The sequence below is a fragment of the Lepidochelys kempii genome, chromosome 14, assembly GCF_965140285.1.
Source record: "Lepidochelys kempii isolate rLepKem1 chromosome 14, rLepKem1.hap1, whole genome shotgun sequence".
Lineage (NCBI taxonomy): Eukaryota > Metazoa > Chordata > Testudines > Cheloniidae > Lepidochelys > Lepidochelys kempii.
In genome coordinates this window covers 49,841,324-49,865,601 of record NC_136393.1, presented here as the reverse complement: position 1 = coordinate 49,865,601, position 24,278 = coordinate 49,841,324, and the positions used below count along the sequence as shown (strand labels likewise).

The 24,278-nt window shown below is 59.4% G+C and overlaps 2 protein-coding genes across 2 annotated transcripts; both read right to left on the bottom strand.

Annotated features, from left to right (window-relative positions):
- Positions 1–3,760: 3,760 nt before the first annotated feature.
- Positions 3,761–6,504, bottom strand: TNF (tumor necrosis factor). Its single transcript, XM_078848451.1, has 4 exons — positions 6,325–6,504; positions 5,652–5,694; positions 4,776–4,838; positions 3,761–4,197 (listed from the first exon to the last, which is right to left on the bottom strand). Exons 1-4 carry the CDS (start codon positions 6,502–6,504, stop codon positions 3,761–3,763), a joined length of 723 nt encoding a protein of 240 aa, XP_078704577.1.
- Positions 6,505–15,087: 8,583 nt separating this feature from the next.
- On the bottom strand, positions 15,088–23,955 carry LOC144929267 (lymphotoxin-alpha-like). The gene is made up of 6 exons (XM_078848384.1): positions 23,927–23,955; positions 23,183–23,409; positions 16,559–16,743; positions 15,980–16,025; positions 15,748–15,813; positions 15,088–15,494 (listed from the first exon to the last, which is right to left on the bottom strand). The coding sequence occupies exons 1-6, from the start codon at positions 23,953–23,955 to the stop codon at positions 15,088–15,090; spliced, it is 960 nt and encodes a 319-aa protein (XP_078704510.1).
- Between the last annotated feature and the right edge of the window lie 323 nt (positions 23,956–24,278).

Genomic DNA, 24,278 nt, shown 5'->3' with positions numbered 1-24,278 from the left:
CTGGGTGTCTAGGATCGTTGGGTGGGAGGAGATTAGAGGCTGGGAGGACCATGAATGGTCAAGACCTGTCCTCTACGATAGAATCGGAGAATCGTAGGCCTGGAAGGCACCTCGAGAGGTCGACTAGTCCCGTCCCCTGCACGGGTGGCAGGACTCACGATATCGAGACCACCCCCGACAGGGGTTTGTCCAACTTCCTCTCACAAATCCCCCTGGCCCCGGGCAATTTATTCCAGGGCTTCACCACCCGGACAGCCAGGGAGCGTTTCCCAACGTCCAACCGAAACCGCCCTGGCTGCAGTTTAAGCCCAGTGCTTCTTGGCCTGTCCTCAGAGGTTAACGAGAACAATTTACCTCCCTCCTCCTCCTAACAACCGTTACCTACTTGAAAACCGTTCTCATCTCATCTCCTCTCCAGACTAAACAAACCCAGGTTCTCAATCTTCCCTCCTAGCTCAAGTTTTCTAGACCTTTCATCATTTTGTTGCTCTTCTCTGGACTCTCTCCAATCTGTCCACATCCTTCCTGAAATGTGGCACCCAGAACCCGACACAAAACTCCAGCTGAGGCCTGATCAGCGCGGAGCAGAGCGGGAGAATTACTTCTCGTCTCTCGCTTACAACACTCCTGCTACTCCAGCCCAGAAGGATGTTCGCTCTTTTTGCGACAGCGTTACACTGTTGACCCATATTTAGCTCTTGCTCCACTCTGACCCCCAGGTCCCTTTCTGCAGGACTCCTTCCTAGGCCGTCATTTCCCATTGTGCGCGTGCAACTGATTGATCCTTCCTAAGGGGAGGACTTTGCATTTGTCCTTATTGAATTTCCTCCTACTTACTTCAGACCGTTTCTCCAGTTTGTCCAGATCATTTTGAATTTTAATCCTACCCTCCAAAGCACTCGCAACCCCTCCCAGCTTGGTATCGGCCGCAAACTTTATCAGTGTCCTCTGTATGCCGTTATCTAAATCATCGATGAAGATACTGAACAGAACCAGGCCCAGAACCGATCCCTGCGGGACCCCACTCGTTCTGCCCTTCCAGCCTGACTGTGAACCACTGATAACGACTCTCTGGGGATGATTTTCCAACCAGTTTGGGAAAAAGACGAGTAAGGGGAGATATGAATGAGGTCTATAAAAGCATGACGGGTGTGGAGAAGGTAAATAAGGAAGTGTTATTTACTCCTTCTCATAACACAAGAACTAGGGGTCACCAAATGACATTAATAGGCAGCAGGTTTAAAACAAACACAAGGAAGTATTTCTTCACCCAATGTACAGTCAACCTGTGGAACTCCTTGCCAGGGGATGTTGTGAAGGCCAAGACTAGAACAGGGTTCAAAAAGGAACTAGAAAAGTTCATGAAGGATCGGTCCATCAATGGCTATTAGCCAGGGTGGGCAGGGATGGTGTTCCTAGCCTCTGTTTGCCAGACGCTGGGAAAGGGTGACGGGGATGGATCACTTGATGATTCCCTGCTCTGTTCATTCCCTCTGGGGCACCTGGCACTGGCCACTGTCGGCAGACAGGACACGGGGCTAGATGGACCTTTGGTCTGACCCAGTACGGCCGTGCTTATGTTCAGTTTTGCACCCACCTTATAGTAGCTCCATCTAGGTTGCATGTCCCTAGTTTGTTCATGTGGAGCTCATGCGAAACATTATCAAAAGCTTTACTAAAGTCAAGTTCTACCACATCTACCCCTTCCCTCCGTCTACAAGGCTTGTTACCCTGTCAAAGAAAGTTATTACTCTGGTTTGACATGATTTGTTTATGACAAATCCAGGCTGACTGTTACTTATCACCTCATTATCTTCTAGGTGTCTGCAAATTGATTGGTTGATTATTTGCTCCATTATTTTACAATCATAGGACTGGAAGGGACCTGGAGAGGTCAATCTTGCCAGGTCCTGAAGTTAAGCTGAATGGTCAAGGAGGAGAAGGATACAGAGAGCAAGAAAGCCCCTGCTTCATAAAGAAGCCCCGCTCTGTGTCTCTTCTCTGGGGACAACATTAGACCATAGCAGAGGGTAGGGGATATTGGGTAGAGGAAGCCATTTGTGTGATATGGAACAGGCCAGATACCGCGATAGTTGGGCACGTTCATCTTGAAAGAGACACAAGCCCAATTCAAATCTCCGTTTCCAAAGTTTATTGGTTGGCCTGTTTCATAGGCCATTTCAAACAAAAGACAAACAGCTTTCCACCCCCCACTTCCCTCCCCGCATAGGGGGAATAAACACACAATAAATAACCACAATAAATAAAACCCTACACAAAATAAAACCACGCCACCGTTCCCGCAGGAGTGGCAGGAGATTCGTTCCAGCAAACATTCAACGAGTTGGACGCATGAGCCCCACCCCCCGCGTGTGACATTTTAACATAAAACGTAAGACAATTTAAATCCCTGAAGAGACACGAGATCAGGGATTCGACAGTAAACTGTATCTCAGATACAAATATCTCTTCCCCTCACAATGAGAACATCATTCTCTTGAGTAACTCAGGAGTCCTGGCTCCCAGGCCCCCCTGCTCTAACCACTGGACACCACTTCCCTCCCAGAGCTAGGATAGAACCCAGGAATCCTGGCTGTGTGTAATATACATCCATATAGCCAGCTAGGGTCAGGTATACACCGTATACATAAAGGGATCCTATACTGAATCTGTACCGATGGGGGCGTTTTGACAGCTGAGGGCCCAGTGCATAGTCCAGCCACCACAAAGCACTTGCAGCGACATGGCGGGCTGGGGTGAGGGTGTGTTGCTGCTCACGTCAAAGAGCAACACAATGTCACACCTTCCGCCAGCTTGATCTGGAGGGTGGCTGTCTTGTTGGAAAGAAGACTTTGTGACACTCGGAGAGATCATGCAGCGCTAAAGAGAAACATAACACTGCTGTGTGTGTGCGTGGTACGTGCACACAACATTGTGTGATCTCTGCACACACACACACACACACATTCTCCTAAAATCTGGGTGTTTTGTAAACACACAAATGGCTAGAATTGCCAAAAATTGGTGTGGGTTTGTGTCAAAGACCCACAGGCAACAACTGTGTGTGTGTGTGTACACAAAACTGTCTATTATCTGCAGCTGTGTGATACAAACACACAAACATTACCTGCCGTTTTGTGGGTCTACGCGTAGACCCCCCCCAGGACCCCCTTCTGATGCGTATATAGAAGTTTAGAATGTGTGGGCACACGCACAATCGCCTACACTTGCCGTAGGTGTGTACAACACACAAAAAAACTCTCCATGCACCAACACAGCTTTGTTAACCCCAATAAATATAAATACATAAATAAATAAATTATTAGCCACAATAATTAGCAATAATAACCATAAAAATAACACAATATTAGTTAACACAACATTTTTGTAGCTCAGCGGCTCTGACCAGGTGTATCATTCTCTTGGCAGGTTCTTGTTTGGTCCTACCAAGATGCAACCCAATGCCCCATCCTGACCGCCATAGACAAGCCAAGTCTAAAGAGATTGTGGTCCCCTCTGGTCCCTAGAGGTGGGCACATCTGTGGCCCCATGGGGCATATTGGTAGAGAGGCATAAAGGATGTCCATAGAGGTCTTCCGAGCATCTCTGATAGTCAGTTTGGTGTGGTGGGATGCAGGATGGCAGTCTTGGCTTTGGAGGCCAGTTGGGTAGGAGGGTTGAAGGGTTGACCAAGGATGGAAGATGGTGGGTTGACCAAGGATGGAGGATGAGTTGGCCAAGGATGGAAGACGGTGGATCATTATTGGGGAACTCCTAATTCCAATGCGATCACCCCAAAATACACCTGTCCGTTGCTGTTCAGATCTAAATATTGGGCCGAGTGGATTTCAGAGGAGATCTCGTCGCCTTTCATCAACTGGAAGACAGCTCCTTGGTAGATGGACTCGAACTGTACCCCCTTCTCGTTCTTGGCTGCCTTGGACCCCTCGCAGAACGACTTGATGGCCCTCAGCAAGGCAACGTTTTCTGGGTACTCTACAGAGTAGCGAAAGATGGTATGCTGGAGATAAATGGACTCCTCCGGACATTTGTCTCCCTTGAAGACCACCTGGGAGTAGATGAAGTAGAGGCCGTCGGACGGGACCACCAGCTTGTTGTTTACCAGTGCCATCCCGTTCTGCATCATGGTGTGTGCCACTTTGTCAGTCCAGATCAGTTCTTTGGAGTCAGTGGATGCTGGGAGGGACAGAAGAAGGCACACGTGGTCAAAACCCAGCAGGATTATTCCCTAGGATCCATCTATGAGTGGTCAAACCCTACTCGGATTGTCCCCTATGGTCAATCTACTCAGGCTTCGGCCCACGTCATCCCCCAAAATGGGGCCACCAGCCCTTGATAACTCTTGGTCCTAACCTTAGTCTCTCCCCTGCAGTCAGTCTACCCAGGCTTTGGCCTACAACACAGTCCAGTGATGGCATGCCTAATCCTTGACAACACTAGGCCAAAACCTAGAGGGATTGAACCCCCTGCTGTCTGGCATCTCCCAGACTTCGGCCTACAACTTCCACGTAACCCAAATCTTTGGCCTCCATCACTCCGAAAGACAGGGCCCTTCCTCTCTATGTTTATGAGCAGAGGTGCACCGGTGTCTGTGGAAATGTGTGCTTGTGTATGAGTGTGTCTTTGTGGAAGTCTTTGCTTGTCTGTTGCCTGCCTCAGACATAGAAATCTGCAACCACAAGCACTCCTGCCCCCGCCCCTGCAGGGCCCAGTTCCTCAAGCCCTCCCCAGTCCCAGCTGTAAATTCCTCTTACCGACGACATGGGCAGCTGGCTTGTTCAGCGACTGGGCTTGCAACTTCATCGTCATCGGACCTGCTTCAGAAAGGACAAATGGACAAATGTCAGACAGATCGTCCCTTGTTCACCAGCCCCCCCACCTTCTCCTGGCTAGTGACCCCGTCTTCTCTAGATGGGCTTTAGAGAGCTCTGGCTGAGTGGGAAGGCTCCCGGGCTGGGGAGCCTTGCAGTCCCTAGGTTGGGGACTCTCTGGTCTCCTCCTGCTAGGTCACCACGATGCATGGAAGAGGAGAACTGGGATAGAATTGTGCTGGATGCGGACGATGGCCAGATTTTGGTGGGGATGGGTCAGGTTTGGTGGCTCGGGAGGGGAGTTAAGGTGATGTTGGGGAGGTATTATCTTTGCTCCATATGTTCTAGTCTCCCAACATTTAGCTGCTCTCCATGTTTTGGTGGAGCGGAGCCACCCTCCCGAAGCTTCGGGGAGGTCAATAAGCTCTCGAGGCCGATCACCTCGAGGCCCCAGATGTGGCCGGAGTGAGCTGAGATTTGCAGGGCGATGTTTTTCCCAAAGGGGCTAGCAGCGTTGTCCGTTTCCATTTCCTTTCACCACGTCAAATTCGAAACACTTTCAGTGAACGTGATTTTTCAGGGAAATCCCGAGCCAGCAGCCTCGGAAAAAACCCGGAGGCATCTCAGGTCAGGCAACGGGACAGAACAATTGAGACCAGTTGTAATTTGCTAACCCTTTTGGGAAGATGATTGGGGGCCAGTAAATAGATCTATGGTAAATCTGGCAAGAGAAATTTCATCTTGGGAGGGGAGATTTGACTTAAAGCCTGCAATTATCAGTGGGCTAAAGTTGGAAAATAAACCTTGGGAAATACTTACTGAGTTGCTGTGTGTGGCCCGAACTCCTGGGTTCTTTGGGGTCCTGGCAAAGAGAGAGAGAGAGAGGAGAGTTGAGTACAGAGGTTACAAGGTCAAAGTAGGCGTGTGTGTCGGGTGCTGTGTGTACCACACCCAGCAAGAAGCAGAGCTGTTCACATCATTACACACGGCACAGACAGCGGACAAGACCGGCCAGACAAAACATAGCCCAGGGAGCAAGGCTCATGCAAGTGAAATGAGAAATACAGACAGCACAAAACACCCACCCAGACAAAAACACAGTCACCAGATATATACACGGCGTCTAGGCAAAACCCACACCTGGAAAGACAGACACAGAGAAAACCCACAACCCATGCGTTCGTAGGCAAACGGGCAGAGAAATACAAAGAGAGACACAACTCTACGCAGCCCAGAGTGCAATTGTGCCGTTAAAACCACACAGACACCCCCGGCCACAAAGACACACATGCACGCACACAAGCATCCAAGCCACACACGTGTGGACAAACCACACACACACATCAGAATCCACGCAGAGCCACGGTCGGGGAGTTGAAACCCACGCACAGAACGACGCAAAGACACAGACAATCAGAGTCCGACGGCCACAGACGGCGCCGGGCTCTGTGGCTCGGGGGGTTTGCGCCCCCGCCCCGGCATCGTGGCTCACCTGGCTCACCACGGGCCCCCCGTTTCTGAAATGCAGCAGAGCGAAGACGGCCGTGGCTCCCACCAGCAGCAGGAAGGAGCAGATGCTGAGACACTTCCAGCGGCCGTCGCCGGGCCGCGACTCCCGCACCACGATAACGCCCCCCTTCTCGATGTCGCAGACCAGACTTTCGGTACTCATGGCTGCGGGCGTGGCTGGGCTCGGCTTCCTCGGGGCAGGGGTCTCCAGGGTTAGTTTCTGGCCGGGCGAAGAGAGCAGCTGGCCTGGGCGGATTCCCAGGATTTCACTGACGCTGGCAGGCGGATTGAGCCGATTTCCCCGGGTCGAAGGGGCGAACTTAGCTGGTTTCGCTGGGGAAATTCACTCGATTCCACGGGGCGAATTCGGCTGATCTCACCAGCTGTGAAACAGGCGAACGTGGGGAATTTCACCTGAGCTACCGGGCGAGTCGAGCTGATTTTCCTGGAGCGGAGCGACGAAGGGGAGCGGATTTCGCCCTCGGAATTCAGGCAGTTTCCCCGGCGTGGATCTTGGTGGTGCCTCGGTTTCCCCGGCCGGATCTTCACAGCAGCGCCTGTCCCCGGGTGATTGATGAGTGGAGAAGCGTGGCAGCCTCGAGGCATCGGCTCCTATTTATACGCCGGCCGCCTGCACTTCGGAGCCGCCTCCCCCATGACACGGGAGGAAATTTTCAACCCCGAAGCTGCCGCCCACAGAGAGGGAGGGAAAGACAAGAGAGTCTGCGATGGCGAAAGGCGGGAAGAGGAAAGAGCCCAAAATAGAAGGCGTCAAAAGCAGAAGCGGGACCCACGACTGGAACTGTGGTTTTGGGGAGAGGGGAGGTGTGAATCCCGCCCTGGAGAGGGCGGGGGGAGCCCCCCCCGGGGATACCGGGGTCCCCGCCGCCCAGGCCGCCACGCTGGGACCTGGCGGCCTGGGCGTCTCTGTCTGGGGGGGTCACATGGTGGGCTTAGGGGGGGCTCAGGAATGGGGGGGGCTGGCAGCCCCCCAGTGAAGTGAGGGGGGTGGGAAAGGGGTGAGAGTGAGGAGCCTTGAGAAGGGGTGTGTGAGGTCTGTGTCCGGTTGTGAGTGCCTCTCTGCTTGTGTGTGGGTCACTGTGTGTGTGTGTGTGTCCAGTTGCAAGTGGGTCTCTGTGTGGCTGTCTAGTTGTGTGCAGGGCTGTGTGTGTGTGTGTGTGTGTGTGTTTTTGCAGTTGTGTGAGTCTCCATGGGTGTCTCGTATGTGGGCCTGTGTGTGTATAGTTCTGCATGGATCTTGTGTGTGTGCGTGTGGAGTTGTGCAGGGGTCACTGTGTGTCTAGTTGTGTGTGAGTCTCTCTGTGTTTGTGTGTGTCCAATTGTGCGTGGGTCTCTGTGTGTGTGTGGTTGTGCGTGGGTCACTGTGTGTGCTGTTGTGTAGTGGTGTGTGGGTCTGTGTGTGTGTGGTTGTGCGTGGGTCTCTGCGTGTGCCGTTGTGTAGTGGTGTGTGGGTCTGTGTGTGCCATTGTGTAGTGGTTTGTGGGTCTGTGTGTGTGTGTGGTTGTGCGTGGGTCACTGTGTGCCGTTGTGTAGTGGTGTGTGGGTCTCTGCGTGTGTGTGGTTGTGCGTGGGTCACTGCGTGTGCCGTTGTGTAGTGGTGTGTGGGTCTCTGTGTGTGTGTGGTTGTGCGTGGGTCACTGTGTGTGCCGTTGTGTAGTGGTGTGTGCGTCACTGTGTGTGTGTGGTTGTGTGTGGGTCACTGTGTGTGCCGTTGTGTAGTGGTGTGTGGGTCTCTGTGTGTGTGTGGTTGTGCGTGGGTCACTGCGTGTGCCATTGTGTAGTGGTGTGTGGGTCACTGTGTGTGTGTGGTTGTGCGTGGGTCACTGTGTGTGCAGTTGTGTAGTGGTGTGTGTGTGGTTGTGCGTGGGTCACTGTGTGTGCCGTTGTGTAGTGGTGTGTGGGTCTCTGGGTGTGTGTGGTTGTGTAGTGGTGTGTGGGTCTGTGTGTGTGTGTGGTTGTGCGTGGGTCTCTGCGTGTGCTGTTGTGTAGTGGTGTGTGGGTCTCTGTGTGTGTGTGGTTGTGCGTGGGTCACTGTGTGTGCAGTTGTGTAGTGGTGTGTGTGTGGTTGTGCGTGGGTCACTGTGTGTGCCGTTGTGTAGTGGTGTGTGGGTCTCTGTGTGTGTGTGGTTGTGCGTGGGTCACTGCGTGTGCCATTGTGTAGTGGTGTGTGGGTCACTGTGTGTGTGTGGTTGTGCGTGGGTCACTGTGTGTGCAGTTGTGTAGTGGTGTGTGTGTGGTTGTGCGTGGGTCACTGTGTGTGCCGTTGTGTAGTGGTGTGTGGGTCTCTGGGTGTGTGTGGTTGTGTAGTGGTGTGTGGGTCTCTGTGTGTGTGTGGTTGTGCGTGGGTCACTGCGTGTGCCATTGTGTAGTGGTGTGTGGGTCACTGTGTGTGTGTGGTTGTGCGTGGGTCACTGTGTGTGCAGTTGTGTAGTGGTGTGTGTGTGGTTGTGCGTGGGTCACTGTGTGTGCCGTTGTGTAGTGGTGTGTGGGTCTCTGGGTGTGTGTGGTTGTGTAGTGGTGTGTGGGTCTGTGTGTGTGTGTGGTTGTGCATGGGTCTCTGCGTGTGCCGTTGTGTAGTGGTGTGTGGGTCTGTGTGGTTGTGTGTGGGTCTCTGCGTGAGTGTCCAGTTGTGTGTGGGTCTGTGTGTACTTGTGTAGTTGTGCATGGAACTCTGTGAGCGTCTGGTTGTGTGTGTGCCGTTGTGTAGTGGTGCGTGGGTCTGTGTGTCTAGTTGTGTGTGTGAGAGTTTTGTACCTGTGATAAATCTGGGGCTGATCAGCTTGGGGTGACCCACCAGACACCCCGCCTCAAACTCTAGAGATCAGAGTGGATGGATCAACCCCCCGCCCCCTTTTAAGGGCCACATGCCCTGCAGGGAGCCAGGGTCTCCCCACAGGGTTATCCCGGGGGGCTGGCCCTCGATGCTGGCACATGTGGGGGGCTCTAGAGTGGGGGACCCCTAACCCCCCTGACACGGGTGGGCAAGTAGAAACGCCTGGGGGCGGGGGTCTCACCGCCTCGCCCTCCCCTGGGAGACAGATCTTAGTGCCAGCAAACGTTGGGGGTGGGGGGCTGTCAGCTGGGGATGGGACAATGCCAGACAACCCCAAAACCGCTAGGGACTAGGGGCTGTGCCTACGTCACTGCACTGAGCCCCACCCCAAGCCGGGGGGTCATTATTGGGGGCTTAAATTTTAGTGCCAGCAAATTTTTTGGGGTGTGTGTGATCAGGGATGGGGGAGAGCACCCCCAAATCAGCAGGGCTGGGGGGTGGCCAGTCTAAGGGGCCATGGGGCATGCCGGGCCTCAAAGTGGGGTTCAGGGGACCTGACGGTGGGATGGAGGCCCCCAAATGTAACAGCTGGGTAGTGAGGGGGTCAGACTTGTGGGGGGTGAGCGTAGGGTGGGAGGAGAGTTTGGGGTACAGACGCCCCGACCCTGGTCCCCCAAGTGATCCAGCTACAGGCAGAGCTTGTGGGCGAATAACCTGAGACATTGTCAGAAGCTGGGGGGCAGCGGTGGGATCCGGAGAGCAGAGAGCTGGTAGGGATGGGAGTGGGGGGATCAGGGTTTGGGGAGGGCCGTCTCCCAAGGCCCCGTCCCCCCCACCCCAGCCTCCCACCACACGGGAAAATCCAAGAGCCTGAAAGTTGAGGCCTCGTGAAGCAAGAGTCCCACTTGGAGTTTTCAGCTACTTTCTTCTGCTTTCGCTTCTCAAAACAGCCTTTTGAGATGGGATTCGGTTTTGGTTCTGCCTCGTCCCGGGCCCAGGTGGGAGCCGGCGCCCCCCAGACGGCAGCGACCCCATGTCCCATTCCCAGCCCCCCGGAGCCAGCCAGTCCCCGCCCTGGGCCCGGGTGGGAGCCGGCGCCCCCCAGACGGCAGCGACCCCATGTCCCATTCCCAGCCCCCCGGAGCCAGCCAGTCCCCGCCCTGGGCCCGGGTGGGAGCCGGCGCCCCCCCAGACGGCAGCGACCCCATGTCCCATTCCCAGCCCCCCGGAGCCAGCCAGTCCCCGCCCTGGGCCCGGGTGGGAGCCGGCGCCCCCCAGACGGCAGCGACCCCATGTCCCATTCCCAGCCCCCCGGAGCCAGTCAGTCCCCGCCCTGGGCCCGGGTGGGAGCCGGCGCCCCCCAGACGGCAGCGACCCCATGTCCCATTCCCAGCCCCCTGGAGCCAGCCAGTCCCCGCCCTGGGCCCGGGTGGGAGCCGGCGCCCCCCAGACGGCAGCGACCCCATGTCCCATTCCCAGCCCCCCGGAGCCAGCCAGTCCCCGCCCTGGGCCCGGGTGGGAGCCGGCGCCCCCCCAGACGGCAGCGACCCCATGTCCCATTCCCAGCCCCCCGGAGCCAGCCAGTCCCCGCCCTGGGCCCGGGTGGGAGCCGGCGCCCCCCAGAGGGCAGCGACCCCATGTCCCATTCCCAGCCCCCCGGAGCCAGCCAGTCCCCGCCCTGGGGCCGGGTGGGAGCCGGCGCCCCCCAGACGGCAGCGACCCCATGTCCCATTCCCAGCCCCCCGGAGCCAGCCAGTCCCCGCCCTGGGCCCGGGTGGGAGCCGGCGCCCCCCAGAGGGCAGCGACCCCCTTGCAATGGGGTCGAGGGCAGAGAGGAGCCGGCCTGGAACCGGGCCCGGGGCTCGGCCCATCTCCCGGCTGGCTCGGTCGGTCGCTCTGCCAAAGCTGAGTCTGATCTGCCCCCTGCTGGCGGCCCTTGGGAACGGCAGGACTCGGCTCCGGGGTTCCCGGGGTGCCTGTCTTTGCCCCGGGGATGCCGGCCCCACGGCGCCCCTGCCCCCCACCCCGTCAGACGGACAGACAGACAGCGCTAGCCACCGCCACGCCCCTCTTCTAGCTGTGGAGTTATCTATACATCTCTCCTTCCCTCCTTCCCTCCTTCCCTCACCCTGGCATCCCGCCGTCCCTCCCTCCCTCCATCCACTCGCCCCACACTCCTCCATCCCTCCTTCCATCCATCCCTCCATCCATCCCTCCCCCCAGCGTCCTGCCGTCCCTCCCTCTGTCCATCCACTCGCCCCACACTCCTCCATCTCTCCTTCCCTCCTTCCCTCCTTCCCTCACCCTGGCATCCCGCCGTCCCTCCCTCCCTCCATCCACTCGCCCCACACTCCTCCATCCCTCCTTCCCTCCTTCCATCCGTCCATCCTTCCCCCCGGCATCCTGCCATCCCTCTCCCTCCCTCCATCCACTCGCCCCCACACTCCTCAATCCCTCCTTCCATCCGTCCATCCATCCATCCCTCCCCCCAGCGTCCTGCCGTCCCTCCCTCTGTCCATCCACTCGCCCCACACTCCTCCATCCCTCCTTCCCTCCATCCCTCCATCCATCCCTCCCCCCAGCGTCCTGCCGTCCCTCCCTCCCTCCCTCCATCCACTCGCCCCACACTCCTCCATCCATCCATCCCTCACCCTGGCATCCCGCCGTCCCTCCCTCCCTCCATCCACTCACCCCATACTCCTCCATCCCTCCTTCCCTCCTTCCATCCATCCATCCTTCCCCCTGGCATCCTGCCATCCCTCCCTCCCTCCCTCCATCCACTCAGCCCCACACTCCTCCATCCCTCCTTCCCTCCCTCCTTCCCTCACCCCAGGGTCCCTCCCTCCCTCCCTCACCCCCGCACTCCTCCCCCTCTATCTGTTCAGCTGCCCCCCACCTGAGCCACCTGGCTGGGGCCGGGCGCCGAGGTGACCCCCCTGCCCCCCGCAACCCGGCGGGTCCCACGAGCAGAGGCCTGGGTGGTGTGGAGCCTGGGGGGGGGGAAGCCTGGGGGGTCGACACCCGCTGGGTCCCGGGGCTGGGTTTGCAGCCGCTCGCGGGCCAGCGCCCCCCACGGGTGCTCCGGCTGCGGGGGGGCGGGCGTCAGGTGGGCCAATCCCTAGATCGCACCGTCAGCCGGGCCCCCCCGCGATCCCCGCCCCAGGGCCAGGTAACGAGAACCAGGGCCCGGGAGCCGGGAAGCCGGGGCCCGGGTTGGCCGCAGCCACAGCAGCTGGCCGCTCGGGCGACAAACCGGGGAGATTCGGGGAGCCGGGGCGAGGGGCCGACCGGGCAAGGGGCCGAGGGCCGGCCCCCGCCCCAGGATTGTCGGGGCGTCTCCGGCCCTTCCAGGAGCAGCTTCGGCTCTCGATCACGGCGCGGGACGAAAGCGTCCAGCCAGGACTGGCCCCGCGCCCCGGCGAGGAACCGAAAGTGGAAAACGCCGTAAAAACCCCGGGGAGGTTTCCAAAGAGCCCCCCGGCGAGATTCGCTCCCGAGGCCCAGAAAGATGGGGCTGGCGGGAGGAGAGCTGCCCTCAGGCCCTGGAGATGGGGGGGGGGCGAGGGGGGTGCTCCGGAGGGGGGAGGAAGCCCTGGGATCCCCCCCGGGATTACGGAGGCTGAGGGGGGGTCACTTGCTGCCCCGGGGGGCGAAGGATGCTTGGGAAGCCGAGGGGGGGCCCACGCACTGGAGCTAGGCAGGGACGGGAAGGGGGCCGGGCACCAGAGGGTCCGGTGGGACACTGGGGTACGGTACAGTGACCTGCTGGGGGGGGGGTGGAGTCACAAAGAGGGATCCCCCCCTGAGTCCCGGGGGTGGGGGGCAGCGCCGGGAAGGGGCACCTAAGAGCTCACGCTCAGCCACAAGGGGGCGCTGGGGCGGAGGAGGGTGTTATTTACCCCCTCTCATCACCCAGGAGCTAGGGGTCACCCAACGAACTCCATCCGCAGCGGGTTTAACACAAACACAAGGAAGTATTTCTTCACCCGATGCACAGTTAACCTGTGGAACTCCTTGCCAGGGGATGTTGTGAAGGCCAAGACTAGAACAGGGTTCAAAAAGGAACTAGGTAGGTTCATGGAGGATCGGGGTCCATCGATGGCTATTAGCCAGGATGGGCAGGGATGGTGGCCCCGGCCTCTGTTTGCCAGACGCTGGGAATGGGCAACAGGGGATGGATCCCTCGAAAACTGCCCTGCTCTGTTCATTGCCTCTGGGGCAACTGGCATTGGCCGCTGTTAGCAGACAGGACATTGGGCTAGATGGACCCTTGGTCTGACCCAGTCTGGCCCTTCTTATGTTCTTATGCCTGCCCTCGGCACCTTGCTGAGGAGGTCGGCGTCGTTGCACTGGTGGGGAAACTGAGGCACGGAAGGGCGGAGAACCGAGGTGTCCGGGTATGTGTGTCCCCCAAACTAAAGCACTCTCCATTAGGATTACCTTGATCTTGTCAGAGCTGGGGGCTGTCCCAGCCCAGGGGAGCCCTGCCCCCTTTTGGGGGGGTGTCCCAGTCAGGGAGCCCCTCCCTCCCTTTTATGGGGGGTGTCCTAACTTTAGGGAGCCCCACCCACTTGGGAGGTGTGTCCCAGCTGAGCCAGTCAGATCCAACCCCCTCTTTACAAGCCCCTCCCCCAATCTCCCCGAAACGCCCCTGGCTATTTGTGGGGTGCGAGCGGGGGGGGAGGGCATTTGAACCCTTCAGGCGCAGAGAAACGAGCATGAAAACACCATGGCGACCAGTCACAAGTCCTGCTTTAATTCATTGATAGGCCATAAATAAATACATTTGTGGAGGGGCCGAGAGGGGACGCGGGGCCACCCACCCCCCAGCTGCCCCCCCAATCATAAATAAATAAATTACAACCCATCCCCCTAAATAAATAGCTTTGCCTTTCGCTCCCCCCCCAGCCTCGTCCCCCATTTCTGCATGGGGTTGCCCTGATCCGCAGCCCCTCTGCTGGGAGTGGAGCCTAGAGTCTGTGAACCCCCAGGAAGCCAGAGGCGTACCCCTGTAACTTTTGGGGGGGCACCTGCTCCCTGAAAACTCCCAGGCAGGTCTCCTGTCAGTGGTGCTGCCCCACCTCCAAGAGAGGGTGCTTTGGATGAAAACACATTTTTGGGGTGCCATGGGGGGGCCGAAAAAGCTGAACCCCCAGAAGTTCTCTCTTTAACAATGTGTGTGGGGTGTTGCATTCACACACCCCCCCCGCAAATCCAGGAGGACATTATGACCACCTAGCAGGGGGCACCCTTATAATTTGGGTGTGTCTATTCTCTGAACCCCCAAAATATCTCTTGAGTTTTCCCCAATCAGTGACACTGTGGCCCCACTTTTGAAGGGGAACAGCTGCAAGAAAATAGCGAGTGCCCCAAATCTCACCTACACCCCAAATCTCAGTTCCACCACTTAATTAAATCAAAAGGGACCCCAATAAAATTGGGGTGTCTAATCCTGACCCCCTCCAAAAGCTTACACTGGGGGGTGGGGTTAATACAGTCCCCCCCACATGGCAGAGCAGCCTAGAAACTAAAATCAAGGGGCACCCCGATAATTTAGGGGTACAGCTGACCGACCCAAAACATTCTGAGGATTCCCCATTAATAGTACTGTTAGTAAAATCCTCCCAAATCCTAGTGCACCCAGAACATTAAACGGGGGGCAGTGTATGTGTGCAGAAAATTTGGGGGTACATTAACTGGAACCCCCACAATATTTTGAGCATCCTCTTAAACCCCGTGGCTGTTCTTACACCTCCAACCCCACATTGAAGAGCACTGATCCCAGGGGTGCCCCGTCAATAAGTGGACCCCAATAATTTTGGGGTACAGTAAAGTGAAACCCTTCAAATCTTTCAAAGACCCCCGCCCGTGCACTGGCCCAGCAGCTCCAGACCACCCTCAGTGCAGAAGGGGGACCCCACCCCAAAAAAACAGCACGAGCGTCCCACCAGGTCAGAGGGCAAACGCTCCAAACGACAAAGTGCCCTGGCCCGCCAGCAGATGCGCTTCCCCCTCCGTCTGTGTGGACAGCCGGTCCCCCTGCTGCAGGGCAAAGGCTGCCCCCTGGCGGAGGGACCGGTACCAGGGGGCCCTCCCGGGGCAGGCCGTTTTGTGGGCGCTCAAGATGGGGACGTCTTGGGGGTAGGTGTTGGAGAAGAGCAACACGCGGTGGGCCAGGATCAGGGGCTCGTCCCCCGCGGGGCAGGCGGCCCCCAGGAAGGACGCCTGGAAGTAGACGAAATACATCCCCGAGGCCGGCACCACCAGCGAGTCGTTGGCCAGGCGGAAGCCCCCCTGGGTGAAGGAGGCGTCGACGTCGCTTCGCCAGCGGAGCCGCTCGCCGGAAGTGCTGGGGTGGCCTGTTGGGAGAGGGTAGAGAAAGGAGAGGTGGGTTTCAAACCAATGGCTGAAGGGTTCACCCGCCTGGCGGGCGGATCAGGCCACAAACAGCTGAGAAAAAACAGACATGGGGAAACATTGTTTCTACCACTGTTCTAACCGGCACCTGCAGTGCGGTTCACTTCCGGCCTCTGCCAGCAGAGGGCATCGGAGAGGGGCCCTCCCAGGGGCATAGAGAAATGCAGGGAGCGTCCCCCAAGTCCAGCGACTCACCTATAAGATGGGCTGCGGGTGAGGGGGTCCGGCCGGCGCGTTGCCCCAAGGAGATCCAGGAGGCAGCTGTTGGGAAAGACAGAGACGGTTCATTGCCATGGCCAAGGACAGACTCAGGGGGAGGGGTGGGGGGCAGAGCCGGACTCCTGGGTTCCCTGGAATGGATTCCAGACAAGAGTCCGGTTTGGGGTTGGGCTGGGGGGAGCAGGTGTGTGTGGGGGGAGTTACTTACCGGCGTCTTCAGAGCCTCTGACCCCCGCTCCAGCCTCATCTTCTGCCTGTAAATGAGGGGGGAATGCCATGATGAAGCTCTGCCGGTGCCCCTCACTCCCGACCCGCAGCCCCCTGCCAGCCCAGCCCTGCCCCCCCAGCCCTGCCGGTGCCCCTCACTCCCGACCCGCAGCCCCCTGCCAGCCCAGCCCTGCCCCCCCAGCCCTGCCGGTGCCCCTCACTCCCGACCCGCAGCCCCCTGCCAGCCCAGCCCTGCCCCCCCCAGCCCTGCCGGTGCCCCTCACTCCCGACCCGCAGCCCCCTGCCAGCCCAGCCCTGCCCCCCCCAGCCCTGCCGGTGCCCCTCACTCCCGACCCGCAGCCCCCTGCCAGCCCAGCCCTGCCCCCCCCAGCCCTGCCGGTGCCCCTCACTCCCGACCCGCAGCCCCCTGCCAGCCCAGCCCTGCCCCCCCAGCCCTGCCGGTGCCCCTCACTCCCGACCCGCAGCCCCCTGCCAGCCCAGCCCTGCCCCCCCCAGCCCTGCCGGTGCCCCTCACTCCCGACCCGCAGCCCCCTGCCAGCCCGGCCCTGCCCCCCCTTACCTTTCTCTGGAAGTACCCGTACAGCACTGTGCCCAACAGCGCCCCCAGCAGGAGAAAGCAGGTGCCGCGAAGCAGATGCCAGCAGAGATCCCTGCGGCTCTTGGGCCCCAGCTCCAGCAGGAGGGGCCCGGCCCGCTCTGGCTCGGGCTCCATGGGTGGGGGGCTGAGCCGGGAGGCTGAGGGGGCTGGCGGGGAGAGCGGAGCCGGGAGAGCTTGTGACAGAGGCAAGGCGGCCGGAGGAGCCTGTGGCGAGGCCGCTGCCTGGCTCAGCCTCTTTATAGGGGAAGGAGGCCTCAGGCGAGCTGAGGTCAGCGGGGGAACCCCGGCGTTCGGGAAACAGGCGCGGATGTGACCTCGCATGTGAGACAGAAACAGAGAGACTGATTCACGTCCTCCGGCTGGCAGGGGCCCCAGGGCTCACACAGACAGAAAGACAGACAGACAGATGGGGCATGTCTGGGGATAGATAGATGGATGGATGGATGGATGGAGGGGGTGTCTGGGGATAGATGGATGGATGGATGGAGGGGGTGGATGGATGGATGGGTAGGTAGAGGGGATGTCTGGGATGGCTAGATGGACGGATGGAGGGGATGGATGGGTAGGTAGATGTGGTATCTGGGGATGGATAGATGGATAGATAGATGGATGGAGGGGGTGTGTGGACAGATAGATAGATAGAGGGGGTGTGTGGGGATAGACGGATGGATGGATGGAGTATGTGGGGATGGATGGATGGATGGATGGATGGATGGATGGATGGAGGGGGTGTGTGGGGATGGATGGATGGATGGATGGATGGGATGGATGGATGGATGGATGGATGGAGGGGGTGTCTGGGGATGGATGGATGGATGGATGGATGTGGGGGGTGGATGGATGGATGGGTAGGTAGAGGGGATGTCTGGGATGGCTAGATGGACAGATGGAGGGGGTGGATGGATGGAGGGGGTGTGTGGGGATAGATGGATGGATGGATGGATGGGTAGGTAGAGGGGATGTCTGGGATGGCTAGATGGATGGATGGAGGGGGTGGATGGATGGAGGGGGTGTGTGGGGATAGATGGATGGATGGATGGAGGGGGTGTCTGGGGATGGATGGATGGATGGATGGATGTGGGGGGTGGATGGATGGATGGGTAGGTAGAGGGGATGTCTGGGATGGCTAGATGGACGGATGGAGGGGGTGGATGGATGGAGGGGGTGTGTGGGGATAGATGGATGGATGGATGGAGGGGGTGTCTGGGGATAGATGGATGGGATGGATGGATGGGTAGGTAGAGGGGATGTCTGGGATGGCTAGATGGACGGATGGAGGGGGTGGATGGATGGAGGGGGTGTGTGGGGATAGATGGATGGATGGATGGAGGGGGTGTCTGGGGATGGATGGATGGATGGATGGATGTGGGGGGTGGATGGATGGATGGGTAGGTAGAGGGGATGTCTGGGATGGCTAGATGGACGGATGGAGGGGGTGGATGGATGGAGGGGGTGTGTGGGGATAGATGGATGGATGGATGGAGGGGGTGTCTGGGGATGGATGGATGGATGGATGGATGTGGGGGGTGGATGGATGGATGGGTAGGTAGAGGGGATGTCTGGGATGGCTAGATGGACGGATGGAGGGGGTGGATGGATGGAGGGGGTGTCTGGGGATAGATGGATGGATGGATGGAGGGGGTGTCTGGGGATAGATGGATGGGATGGATGGAGGGGGTGGATGGATGGATGGGTAGGTAGAGGGGATGTCTGGGATGGCTAGATGGACGGATGGAGGGGGTGGATGGATGGATGGGTAGGTAGAGAGGGGGTCTGGGGATGGATGGGTAGTTAGATGTGTGTGGGGATAAATAGATTTCTAATCCATGCACCCTATTACAAGCTCTGGGAGGGGCGTGGGGCGTAGGGGTGAGAGCAGGGGGATGGGAGCCAGGACTCCTGGGTTCTCTCACTGGCTCGGGGAGGGAAGGGAAGGGGCGGGGGTGACCGTGCAGCGAGGGAGCTGCCTGACCTCCTGTCTGGGGGAAGCCCTGTTTCCCCTTTCGTTTGGTCCCAGACTTCCATGCCCCAATCCGCGAGTGTCCGGAAATCGGCAGGTGGTGCCAGGACAGCCACTGCCCAGGGCTGGGCCCCCCGGCAGCCGTGCCCGAGACGTGGGTTGCACGGCCCGGCTGGGGAGATGCAGCCGCTCCCACTGTGCATTCTTTGCGGGCTCAGACCCCCTTGCTCCCTTTGGGGTGTCGGGACCCCATTGTCACAAGGGGGCCTAGGGATCATTAAACCCCAGCTGGGGCTGGGTCTTGGGGCTCCCTGTATAACTAGTCCCTGTGCCCCACCCCAGAGCCAGCTGCATCTCAGCGCTGGGGGAGGGGTCCCTGGGTAACCAGCCCCCACGCCCCACCCCAGAGCCAGCCGCAGCTCAGTGTAGGGCCAGGGGTCTCGTAGACTCATAGATATTAAGGTCGGAAGGGACCATTATGATCATCTAGTCCGACCCTCTGCACAACGCAGGCCACCGAATCTCACCCACCCACTCCTGCGATAAACCTCTCACCTCTGTCTGAGCTACTGAAGTCCTCAACTCCTGGTTTAAAGACTTCAGGGAGCAGAGACTCCTCCAGCAAGTGACCCGTGCCCCACGCTGCAGAGGAAGGTGAAAAACCCCCAGGGCCTCTTCCAATCTGCCCTGGGGGAAAATTCCTTCCCGACCCCACATATGGTGATCAGCTAAACCCTGAGTATGTGGGCAAGTCTCACCGGCCGGACACCCAGGAACGAATTCTCTGTCGCAACGTGGATCCCACCCCATCGAGCATCCCATCACAGGCCACTGGGCCTATTAACCATGGATGGTTAAAGATCAATTAATTGCCAAAATCATGTTATGCCATCACACCATCTCCTCCATAAACTTATCGAGTTTAATCCTGAAGCCAGATAGGTCTTTTGCCCCCGCTGCTCCCCTTGGAAGGCTGTTCCAGAATTTCACTCCTCTGATGGTTAGAAACCGTCGTCTAATTTCAAGTCTAAACTTCCCGATGGCCAGTTTATATCCATTTGTTCTTGTGTCCACATTGGTACTGAACTTAAATAATTCCTCTCCCTCTCTGGTATTTATCCCTCTGATACATTTGTAGAGAGCAATCCTGTCTCCCCTCAGCCTTCTTTGGGTTAGGCTAAACAAGCCAAGCTCGAGTCTCCTTTCATAAGACAGGTTTTCCATGCCCCGGATCATCCTAGTAGCCCTTCTCTGTACCTGGTCCAGGTTGAATTCATCCTTCTCCAACATGGGGGACCAGAACGGCACCCACTATTCCAGGGGAGGTCTCACCAGTGCCGTGTATAACGGTGCTAACTCTCCTTATCTCGGCTGGAAACACCTCGCCGGATGCCTCCTAAAACCGCATTGGCTTTTTCAACGGCCACATCACGTTGGCGGCTCGTAGGCATCCTGTGGTCAACCAATACTCCGAGGCCCTTCTCCTCCTCTGTTACTTCCAAGTGATGCCTCCCCAGCTTATAACTAAAATTCTTGTTATTCATCCCTGTGACGAAGTGGGACGGTTCTTAATGTTTCCTCTGAATAGTGTGGGGGTGCCTCAGTTTCCCCTAGGCAGTTCTTAAGTATCTAGGGGGTGGGGTAAGGGTGTATGATCATTGCAGAGCCCTAGAGGGCCGGTGTGTGCAGGGGTCTGGACACAGACAATGGCCGACACCCTGTTTCCTGGCAACTGATGGCCTGGGCCCTTCCCCCCTGCAAGGTGAGAGCTAAAGGGTTGGAGAACAAAGGAATCCGGTGCCCTCCTGGCCCAGGAAAGGAACAAAGCCCAGGGGAGGAGGGGCTGGAGGGGGTTTCAGTTTGGGGCTGGCTGGGACATGGAGTGAAGGGCAGACGGGGTTGTCTGGCTCACTGCCCCCCAAAATGGACCCAGCTGAGGGGTCCTGTTCTCTGCACCTGCAAGCTCTGTGTTAGACCATGCTCCTGTCGTCTAATAAACCTTCTGTTTTACTGGCTGGCTGAGAGTCACGTCTGACTGCGGAGTTGGGGGGCAGGACCCTCTGGCTTCCCCAGGACCCCGCCTGAGCGGACTCGCTGGGGGGAAGCGCACGGAGGGGCAGAGGAGGCTGAATGCTCCGAGGTCAGACCCAGGAAGGTGGAAGCTGTGTGAGCTGTGTGTCCTGAAGACAGGCTGCTCCCAGAAAGGCGACTGCCCCAGAGTCCTGACTGGCTTCATGGGGAGCAGTTCCAGAGCATCGCCCAGGGACTCCGTGACAATCCCTAAATGCCCGGCCTCGCACTTCTCACTATTCCTATTCCTGTTCCTCCGGTGTACAAGGTCATCCAGGTCCTCCTGTAGGATGTCCCGGTCTCTCTAAATTGGCAATACCTCCCGGCTTTGTCATCCGCAAACTTCATTAGCACACTCCCGCTTTTTGTGCCGAGGCCAGTAATCAAAAGATTAAATAAGATTGGTCCCAAAACTGATCCCTGAGGAACTCCACTGGTAACCTCCCTCCAGCCTGACAGTTCACCCTTCAGTGTGACCCGCCGTCGTCTCCCCTTTAACCAGTTCCTTCTCCACCTTTCAGTGTTCATACTGATCCCCAACTTTTCCAATTTAGCTAATAATTCCCCATGTGGCACCGTATCAGACGCCTTGATTCTATGATTCCTGAAATCGAGGTGAATTAGATCCACTGCGTAACCAGCCCCCGCGCCCCGCCCCGGAGCCAGCCCCAGCTCCGTGCAGGGCCAGGGGTCCCCGGGTAACCAGCCCCCGCGCCCCGCCCCGGAGCCGGCCCCAGCTCCGTGCAGGGCCAGGGGTCCCCGGGTAACCAGCCCCCGCGCCCCGCCCCGGAGCCGGCCCCAGCTCCGTGCAGGGCCAGGGGTCCCCGGGTAACCAGCCCCCGCGCCCCGCCCCGGAGCCGGCCCCAGCTCCGTGCAGGGCCAGGGGTCCCCGGGTAACCAGCCCCCGCGCCCCGCCCCGGAGCCGGCCCCAGCTCCGTGCAGGGCCAGGGGTCCCCGGGTAACCAGCCCCCGCGCCCCGCCCCGGAGCCGGCCCCAGCTCCGTGCAGGGCCAGGGGTCCCAGGGTAACCAGCCCCCGCGCCCCGCCCCGGAGCCGGCCCCAGCTCCGAGCAGGGCCAGGGGTCCCCGGGTAACCAGCCCCCGCGCCCCGCCCCCGGAGCCGGCCCCAGCTCCGTGCAGGGCCGGGGGTCCCCGGGTAACCAGCCCCCGCGCCCCGCCCCGGAGCCGGCCCCAGCTCCGTGCAGGGCCGGGGTCCCCGGGTAACCAGCCCCCGCGCCCCGCCCCGGAGCCGGCCCCAGCTCCGAGCAGGGCCAGGGGTCCCCGGGTAACCAGCCCCCGCGCCCCGCCCCGGAGCCGGCGGTGGAGGGGAAGCGGAGGCAGCCCGCCAGGGTTTCCTGCCCCCTCTCCCCAGCGCTAACCAGAGCAGATGCTGAATCGAGGTCCAGACCACGTGGCCTTGGCTGGGACCCAGGGTGTGTGTCCGGCGTTTTGTGTGTGTGTGTGTGTTGGGGGGGGGCAACCCGGCCTCCCAGCCCCCTCCCACCCAGTGAGCCCCCGCCCCGCTCCACAGGGACCCTTCTGAGCACACTAAGGTGGGACACACAACAGCCCCCTCCCCATCAACTCAGACACAATCACGCACCCCCCAGGCACACACACAAACACACACGCAGCTACACAACACAACACCCCCCAAACGGAGCACACACACCCAGACACAACACCCCCCCCAAACGCACACACCCAGACACAATACACACACCCAAACGCACACACCACACCCAGACACAACACACACACACAAACGCACACACACAGAGAACACACCACACAACGTGCATACAAACTCAAACTCATCCACCCAGAGTGAACACGCCACACAACACTCCCCCCCCCCGCAGGTAACACACACACCCCTCGAGAACACACACAGACCCCCCCACACCTACCCCCCCTTGTGTGTCCCCAGTGACTGTCAGCTTGGGGGGTCCCTGTGGGTGCAGGTGAAGCTGGGCCCCCCCCGGCTCCCCGACCCGCAGGCCCCCCCCCCCCCGGGCCTCTCTCCCTCTCTCTCTCCGTCTGGGCCCGTTTCCTTCCCTCCTTCCTCCCTTCCCGTAACTCAGCCGGGCCGGGGCCGGGAGGGGGCAGATTCTGTGTAACCTGCCCCCCCCACCCCCGCACCCCGTGAATTCCCCTGGCCGCTGCCTTTCTTTGAAAGGGAAAGCGGTTGAGGTGAAGAAGGGAAGGAAACAGTCACAGCGAAAGGCGGGGGGGGCTGTTGGTTAACCGTCAGGGGGGCAGTTGGACGGGTGCCCATGGTGTGAGGAGCCCAGAGGCCGCGGCGGGCGGGTGGGCAGGCCCGCGTGTGCAAGGGGGAGTTACTGGTGTGCAGATGGGGGGGCACAGGGATGAGGTTTAACCGGGCAGGGTTCCGTTGCATGCCATGGTGGCTCGCACACGTGCAAACCCGGAAAAGCGTGCAAGATTTGTTCCTGTGCCACGGTGGATCACACACGTGCGAGCACAGGGCAAAGGCACACATGTGCAAAGGGGGAAAACGCGCAAGAGGTTTTCGCGTGCCGGGGATCACACCCACGTGAGCACATGGCAAAGACGTGGGTGTGCAAAGGGTAAAGCGTGCAAGAGTCTTTTACGTGCAGCAGTGGCTTGCACACGTGCAAGTGTGACACAAAAGCACTTGTGCGCACGGATGCCTGGCTCTGGATCATGCCACTGTGGATTTCTCCAGCCTCGTGCGAGGGCAGAGCCGTGCGAGCTTTACGCTGGGACCGGTCCCTCTGCCGGCGACCCCGAGGGTCACCCCTGCGTGTGCAGGCCACCCATGTGCAAACACAGGGGGCTCCGCGTGCCCAGGCAGACGGGCCTGCTACAGCCCTCGTGCCTGGCCGTTTCACGCACACGGCTGGGCATTCGGCACCCGCAGCCAGGGCCTGGGCGTGTGTGACGGCTGGGAAGGTGCCCGCATGCGGGTGCTTTACAGGAACATGAGGGGCTGTTTGCTGGTGAATTTTGTGTGTGGAAAGAGGTGCAAAGACAGGGGTGCAGGGCGTGCAAAGGGGCTGGGGCCGACGCGTGGAGGGGGTCTCTGTCTGGGCGAAACCGTGCGTGCAAAAGGCGAGGCTCAGCCGTGCCGGCGGTGATTGGCCGCGCGTGAGACGTGGGGTCACGTGAAGGGCGTTTCCGTCGGTGCAAATGGTGCAAAATCGGGTCCCCCCCCGCGTGTATCACACCCCGCTCAGCTGGCCTGTTTTCAGCACGCACTAAGAACACAGATTGTCACGGGGCCGGGGGCAGGGGAGAGCCCCCCCCCAAAACTCACCTCCCCCCCAGTCCCGCAATCACAGCCATCATCGGCTTCCCCCCCTTTCCCGTCCCTTCCCCCTCCGAAGTTCGCTCGCTGCGCCGGAGAAGCCAGGCCCCGTCAGCTGCTCCAAGCGGCCCCGACTTGCCCAAGCATCTTGAGCAAGACCGGCTCGCCCGACCGTCCCCTGCCACCAAACCCACATCCTGTCCCTCTCCGAAAATCGGCTGCCTGTGACCGACCGGCCCCCCCCAGCCCGCTGCCCGGGGCCCCGGCCCCGCTTCGCTGCAGCCGGTGGCTTTTCTCGGGAACTCGCTCGGGCTGCGTTGACCCCGTTGTAATTCCCCCCAACTCCCCCGCCCGCCCCGAG